This window comes from Pteropus vampyrus, unplaced genomic scaffold (assembly GCF_000151845.1).
Source record: "Pteropus vampyrus isolate Shadow unplaced genomic scaffold, Pvam_2.0 Scaffold535, whole genome shotgun sequence".
NCBI lineage: Eukaryota > Metazoa > Chordata > Mammalia > Chiroptera > Pteropodidae > Pteropus > Pteropus vampyrus.
The window spans coordinates 103,341-111,253 of record NW_011889316.1 but is presented as its reverse complement, the minus strand read 5'-3'; the positions used below and the strand labels follow the sequence as shown (position 1 = coordinate 111,253).

The 7,913-nt window shown below is 36.3% G+C and overlaps 1 protein-coding gene across 9 annotated transcripts in view; it reads left to right on the top strand.

The window, feature by feature from the left end:
* Positions 1–7,913, top strand: part of KIAA1958 (KIAA1958 ortholog) — a 266,726-nt gene that overhangs the window by 213,118 nt on the left and 45,695 nt on the right. For 8 of the 9 annotated variants that reach the window (XM_011383644.2, XM_023525152.1, XM_023525153.1 and 5 more), the window contains one exon: positions 3,475–3,585. In XM_011383644.2, the coding sequence (XP_011381946.1) occupies positions 3,475–3,585 (111 nt within the window). Of the gene's footprint in view, positions 1–3,474; positions 3,590–7,913 lie in introns of all 9 variants that reach the window. The other variant, XM_023525159.1, reaches the window with a different exon arrangement.

Here is a 7,913-nt window from a genome sequence, read left to right as displayed (position 1 = left end):
TTCACCACATATATTAGGAAACAGATAAACATTTATTACCTTATTTTTCTTTCTAAGTTAGAACCTGAATTTCACAGAGGAAAAAGTTACTACAAATTCACAGTTGGAGTTATATTGGCCTGCATATTTTATGAGTACTGTGAGTCTTATAACTGACTGGGTTTCTCTCCAGAACTTCCCAGTAATGTCTGTGGCCCAGTTTTAGCAAGTGAGCATAATTCCGAGGTGAGTGTGTTTTGCTAGCCTCGTTCCTGGTTCTAGTTTTCTCTTTGTCCTTGTTTTTCCTTTATCTTCTCACCTACTTCTAATTTATATCATTTGATCATGTTTCACATATCACTATATCTTTTCTAGAACAAGTTGTGGTAAAAATAAGTAAAATAAATATTGGGTCAGGGAGTATGAACATCCTCCTGTTTCATGAAGATTATTTTTTATCATATTGCTTTCCAAAGCAATAAAACTCATTTGCATCAAATGAGTTTTATTGCTTTGTTAAATCTCCTTTGTCCTTAAAGGAGCTGTTAAAAAATGAGTGTGTGTGTGTGTGTGTGTGTGTGTGTGTGTGTGTGTGTGACTATAAAAGTATTGTGTAAATATAGTAGGAAAGTTGGAAATAAGAATGAGTAAAAAGAGGACAGTTTTCATTATCAGTTCTAGAGTTTCCTTCTAACCTTTTATATCCAAATTTTTAACACCAATGAAATCATAATGTATGTACAATTAATTTTGTATCTTGCTATTTTCTCTTAAAACTATGTTGGAGCATTTTTGTCATTGAAAAAAATGACAAAAAAAAAGACATGATTACTGATAACCGTAGAATAAATATGCCATAATTTCCTTAACCATTTTTGTCATTGAAAAAAATGACAAAAATAAAGACATGATTACTGATAACCGTAGAATAAATATGCCATAATTTCCTTAACCATTTTTTATTGCTGGACATTCAGGTTGCTTTTATTCTTCTGCTATTTTAAATAAGATTGCAGTGAACATCATCAACAGATACCTTTGCCACAGTTTAAAAATTTTCTTCTAATGGTTAATTCCTAGAAGTAGAATAGCAGTAATTAAAGGCATAAATGTAAGAGCCATAAATAAAGGAGAAAATACAGGTGAATATTTTTAAAAGCTTGCAATGGAGACAGGCTTCTTATGGATGACAACAAAAGTGGCAACCAGAAGGGAAAATAATGGATGAATTTAAAAGCTCTATGTCAGAAAAACCATTTGAAAATTATGATAGACCAATGGCTATAAAGAGTCTTCACGAATGAAAAAGACTTGACTCAAAATTTAATAAAGACCCCTCACAAAAGAAGAAAAACTACGACCAACAAATATTTGAAAGGATATTTAATCCCAATACTCATTAAAGAAACAAAAGTAAAACAAAGATAATATATTATTTTTCAGTTATAAGTCTATCAAAGATCGCCAATGTTGATGAGAATTTGGGGTAAGAATAAAAATTGGTGTATTTCTGGAAAAATACGTAGGGGAAAAAAAAACATGAAAAGATATAAACCATAATATTAATTGCATTTTTCTCTATTTAGAGGAGTATGGGTCTTTTATTTTTCTTTTCTTTATTTTTCCTGAAGTTTTAAAATGAGTAAGTATGTCTAACCTGAATGAACAGAGAAGGAAAAAAACGGTTCCCCAAAAGTAAAATTAGTTACGGCAGAAACAAACTTGTGTTTTATCCTACTGCTTTTTATAGTTACCAAATATTGATTTCAAAATTAGAGTAGAAACGTTACTTACATAAGCTATAATTTATAAAGTGGATCTGCAAAAGCATAATAAAGAGAAGCGATCGGTTGATATCATGTAAATGAAAATGGGTTGAATTCATTTGTCACCTTTTGAAATCTGCCTTTCATGGGCCCATTGTTATCAACGAGTCCTCATGGAGCCTGTTGGGGTGCCCTGTGGGTTCCCCAAGGACGTTGCTTCCAACTCTCTTCTTACCGTTGCAGAAACCAAGGCTCTGGCAGGCGTAGTGGTTGGTGTTCCAGGAATCTGGTGGGGGTGCTGAGCTGCACATGTGCAGAGTTCTTCCCATTCTGCCTCCGGGGGAGGGAGAGAGGGGGCGGGGTGTGTGTGTGTGTGTGTGTGTGTGTGTGTGTGTGTGTTTTCTTGACCCTTATGCCTGAAAATTCGTCAGCAATGATTTGTTCTTTGGATTTAAGTATTTTTTTCTCTCTCTCTCCACGTCCACAATGCTAATTCCTCTGGGGAGTCTTCCAATAAATCCTACCTACCTAAGTTGAAGGAATCTCCCCGCATCTTCGCACCCTTACCGCCATCGCAAGGGAAAGTTGTGTTTCCTGGGCATAAGCTGGTGCATGGGACTCCAGAAAAGGGAAAAGATGCCGAAAGAGTTAGTTGGGGGTTAGTCCAAGACCCAGGCCTTTAACTTCACGGTTTTGCCCAGACGGTGTGAACATCGCTTTCAGGGAGGATGAAATAATAATTTTCAATGCCAAAACTGTTCACGGCTTTTTCTCTGATGGATGACTCTTGTTAATGTGTTTTAAAGATATTCTCGGTGTTGTAGTTTAAAACAGACTTTTGGCGTGAAAGAATCAATTTATGAAATGTAGCTCAAACCATTTTTATTGTATACTTTAATTTCTGAGAACTGTGACTATCATATAGTCAGTACCCCCAAAGGGAAAAGTAGTTTATCTGAGACACAGTTTTAGTTTGAGCCAATTAATGTGTAAAAATCTTGTTTCGCTATAATTTAATTTTAATTAACATTAGTTTTCATTATCAAAGTGTTACAATCACATTTCAGAAAACTTAAATCCAAGAAAGGGGATCAGATAAATATTTTTCATCATTATAATGGCATTTTGGTTTTATTTCCTTCTAAATTTTTTTTTCTTATCTAAAATGCAGTGTAATTTAAAGTTTATAGTTCTGGCCAGAATATGGTAGATGAGGCAAAACCTCTTCTATTTCATCTAATCTGGATCCTAAATGTGATGTTATCTCTACTTTTTGTTACCCCTCTGCCTCTGGCAAAACTTGTTAGCATATTTAGCAGAAGGTGGAGATATAAATTCTTTTAACAGATTCACAGATTTGGATTTAGTAGCAATATCCTCTGTGGAATGATTCTGCTAAAAGAAATTCTCAGTTAAGCTTGGAGGAAATGAATCAAATGTTTCTGAACACAGTTCTGTGGGATAGTTGAGATTCATTTCCTGAGGGTAGAAATGAAAAACCTCGACATTTTTATTCTCGATTTAGATCCTCGAATTTTTAACTGGGACCCGCGGCCCAGAGTGGTCATTCTGTGCTGGTAAAGCCTGCCATTTGGCTGGTGCGTTTGGTGGAAAGAACGCGTGTTCTTGTGCAGTTTGGTTATTCAAAGAGAGCATTTTTCCTTGTCCTCTGCCAAGATGTGCTCCTATTCCCTTATGCTTATTTTGTTCCACTCTTATTATTTTTTAGAGTACTCGGGTGGAGTTTGACCTGCCAGAATATTCTGTTCGTCGAAGATACCAGGATTTCGACTGGTTGAGGAACAAACTGGAAGAATCACAGCCCACTCATCTCATTCCCGTAGGTACTAAGTCATTATAGCTTGCTATTCACTTTTCCTGCATTATCTTTCTTGTGGATGGATGTTCACTCAGCTCTCATCCCTTAAATTACAGGCAAACTCTGCCTTACATTTGAGACCAGATTCACCCATCAAATGTATGTAAAACATGTTTATGGATACTGTATAATATATTTCACCTTTTGTGTTTTGGGTTCTGATTTTCTTGCTATGCAGAGTGCCAGTTTTTTGCGTAGGGTGGGGTAGGTTTTCACTTCTATTATGATAAATTTTTGAAGTATGGAGAATCCTAAATTTCATTTGCTGTCTCTTTAAAGACTTTCAGTTTCACTCGTCCTAGAGTGAATATCCAAACTATTAAGGTTTGGATAGCTGCCACCAAGTGAAGAATGATGCCTCAGGCTACAGCCATCGGGCTTTCTTTACACCTGGGTAATTCAGGGAGCAGAAATCTAGCACACATCCACTCAGCCACAGTTTTTCATTTAAAAGACAAACCGAAAAGCCACCTTAGCTCTATTTATTTAAACAGCATATTTATCTATTACTTACATCTCATTTTTAAAACAGAATCAGAGCAAATAAAATTGAAAAGACTTAAAATCAACACACACATTGAGTATTTTTCTGACTACTTTTTTTTTTTTTTTAGTAGAAATTATAATTATTTACACTCCAGAGATTTCTTGGGGCTTTGGTGGTTTTAGGGCAATTTGGGTCGTAAAGCCCTTCATCAGGGCTTTATCTTTCAGTAGCCACCTTGGCTGAATAACGTCTTAGCACTGTTGATTTTCCTGTCCCCACTGCATTTTCCAGTGCTTTCCCCCACTCTGCCCCCCGCCCCGGCCCCATGGTCGAAAGAGGCTGAATATGCTGTGACCCTCTGGCAGTTTTCTTGATTTTCGAGATGGAAGCAGCTGTGGTTCCAGTACTGTGATGGAAGCCGATGGGTCTTGGCTGGGACTTCATTCTTTCTCAGGGAATCCCCCAGCCCCCAATCGCATATCCCCTCTGCTCTCCAAGCCTGAAATTTTGCTTTTCTTTCTTCTAACCAGTTAAAAATGTGCTCGAAGAAGAAACTATAGTTTTTAAACCACTGGAACTATCACTTAAAATAGAATTAAAAAAAAAATCTTCATTTGGCAAAATTGGCAGCTAGTGAATTATTTTTTTTTAAATAGACTTTTTATTTTAGAACAGTTTTCAAGTTCCAGAATTATTGCAGAGATAGTACAGTGAGTTCTCACATACCCACACTCGGTTTTGCTTATTAACATCTTACATTATTGTGGCACATTTGTCACATTAAATGAACCAGTGATGGTGCATTATCATTGCCTAAAAGTCCTTTATTCAGATTTCCTCAGTTTTTGCCTAATGCCCTTTTTCTATTCCAGGATCCTATCCAGCATACAGCATTGCGTTTAGTCATCGGGTCTCCTTAGGCTCTTCTTGGTTGTGACAGTTTCCTTGTTTTTGATGACCTCGGCAGTTCTGAGGAGTACTGGTCAAGCATTTTATAGAGTGTCCCTCAGTCGAGATTTGTCTGATGTTTTCCTCATGATTAGACTGTGTTAATGCGTTTTGGGGAGGAAAAGCACAGAGGTAAAGTACCATCTGCATCGTATCAAGAGTACATATTATCAGCGGTGTTTATCACAGTTGATGATCACTTGACTTGAGGTGTCTCTGTTCTACAGTTACTCTTTTTTTTCTCTCTCTCTCCATACCGTACTCTTCTGAAGCAAGTCGCTCTTTATGCACAGCCCACACTATGCGTAAGGGGAATTGTGCTCCACCTCCTGGCAGTTTGTGTAGTTCGTTCGGTGTTTAACATCAAAGGTTAGATAGCAACACCTGCTGGAGAAACGTAGTAGCACTCATGCGTAGACACTGGCCAGAACAGAAGGAGAATGGAAGTCTCCAGAATGCCTAGGAATGATCCGTAGTATCTTTAAGTATGGTTTCCTGTGGTCTGGGTAGAAGCAGTGAGTAGGAAGGTACTTTAGAAGCAAATGAAGGCTTAAATTTCTTCATAAATCCTTATAGCATATCTGGGCTGGAGAGAAATTTAATATAGGAGAGCATCTCTGACTTAAACATGAAAGTCAAACTGGAAACAAAAAAATTTGTTTCTCCTACAGAAACTCATTTTACAGCAATTTTGCTGGGTGTCTACCTATTACTAAGCATCCACTTTGTGTTGGTCTTTTTACTAGGCCTAGTGCGTACTCTTGGGAAGGTGAGGGGTTATAAGACAGACGAGGGCCCCCCGCCCCAGAGACCCAGTAAACACGTAATGCAATCATTGTTTAAATTTTCACTTCCTTTATTTTAAAAACAGCTTTTTTGAAATGTAATTCATACGCCATACAGTTTGCTCATTTAGAATGAGTATGTTAGAGGCATATAGTGTATTCAAAGTTGTGCAACCATCACACAATCAATTTCAGAAACTTTTCATCACCCTAAAAAGAAACCTCCCACTCCTTGCTCGTCACTCCCAAACTGTTTATCTTCCCTAGTACCCGGAAACCTTTAATCTACTTTCTGTCTCTCCAGATTTGCCTATTCTGGATGTTTTACATAAGTGAAATCATACATTATGCAGTCTTTTGTAACTGGATGTTTTTCGCTTGGCATGCTGTTTTCACAGTTCATCCATGTTGTAGCATGTATCAGAACTTCATTCCCTTTTATTGTCATATAATATTCCGTTGTACGGATATATCACAGTTTGTCTATCCATTCACCTTTGATGGACATTAGAGTTGTTTTCACTTTTTGGCTATTGTGAGTAATGCTATGAATATTTGTGTGTAAGTTTTCATGTGGCCATATGTTTTCATTTTGGGGGGTCATGTACCTAGAAGTATAATTGCTAAATTGTATGTAACTCTTATTTTAACCTTGTGAGGAACTGACAGACTGTTTTCCAAAGCGGCTGCATCATTTTGCATTCCTGCCAGCAGTGTGTGAGAGTTCCAGTTTCTCCACATCTTCGTCATTGGTTATTATCTGTCTTTTTGATTATAGTCTCCTTGTGTGTATGATGTAGTATCTAATTGTGGTTTTAGTTTGCAGTTCCCTGACAGTTAAAGATGTGAACTTTTTTTTTTTTTTTTATGTGCTTGTTGATCATTTGTTTTCTTCCTTGGAGAAGTATCTATTTTGATCCTTTGCCCATTTTAAACTCAGATTGTCTTTTTATTATTGAGTTTGTCGTAGTTTTTTGTTTAATCTAGATACAAGTCCTTTATCAGATATAATTTTCTCCCGTTTAATGGTTTTTCTCTTTACTTTCTTGATGGTGTCCTTTGAAGTTCAAAGGTTTTTAATTTCTATGAAGTCTAATTGTTCTATTTTTTCTTTGGTTGCTTATGCTTTTGGTGTCATATCTTAGAAACCATTACCTGGTCTTAGCTCGTGAAGATTTATACCTATGTTGTTTTCTAAGATTTTTATAGTTTTAGCGCTTACATTTAGGTCCTTATCCATTTTGAGTTCATTTTTGCACAATAAATTTTTATTTCTTTAACTAGTGAGGCCTCATATCTTCCTATGACTTTTTTGGACATTGGTATTTCTTTTACGAATGCCTCTTCATTTTCTATTTTCTATTTATTTTATTTTTTTTTTTTTTTATTGATTTGCAAGACCTCCATATCTGCAAAGGAAATGAACTCAGTTGGGAATATCTCTTTTTTCTCCAGTTGTCATCTTAGACTTGACTCCATAAAAATAACATCTCTCAGCCAAGTTAATCTTTCCTTTACGGTTTCTGGCTGTGAAGCGCATTTCTAGCCGAGGATGGTAAAAATGTATTTCTGGATTTTCTTCTATTACTTATATGTCTTTATTTTTAATATGTAAATGTAGAATTCTGATGTGACATGGGAGGACTTTTCTTTTTTTCACATGGTGAGTTATCCCAGAACCATTTATGTGGATAATCAATCACCTTTATCATAATTTGTGTATTACACTGTATCATGCATTAGACTTGTATATTCTTGGGCTGTTTCTGAAACTTTTGGTTCATCGATCTGTCTAGTCCAACACCCCTCCTACACTATTCGAAGTATTGTAACTTTACCAAATGTTTCAACATCTGGTTGGATGTGCCCTATTTCCGCAGGTACTTAGATTTCAGGGCTTTTCTAGGTATTTGCACGTTTTGAATCTTTTGAATCAATTGGGAAAGTTGGGGGAATAATGGTGGTGAGTTTCTGTTTTTTTTTTTTTTCTCCTGACAACTTATATCAGCTATGATTAAAAATGTGTGTGAGTTCCTGAGTTTTCAAATTCTACTGCTTATATTAGGAGC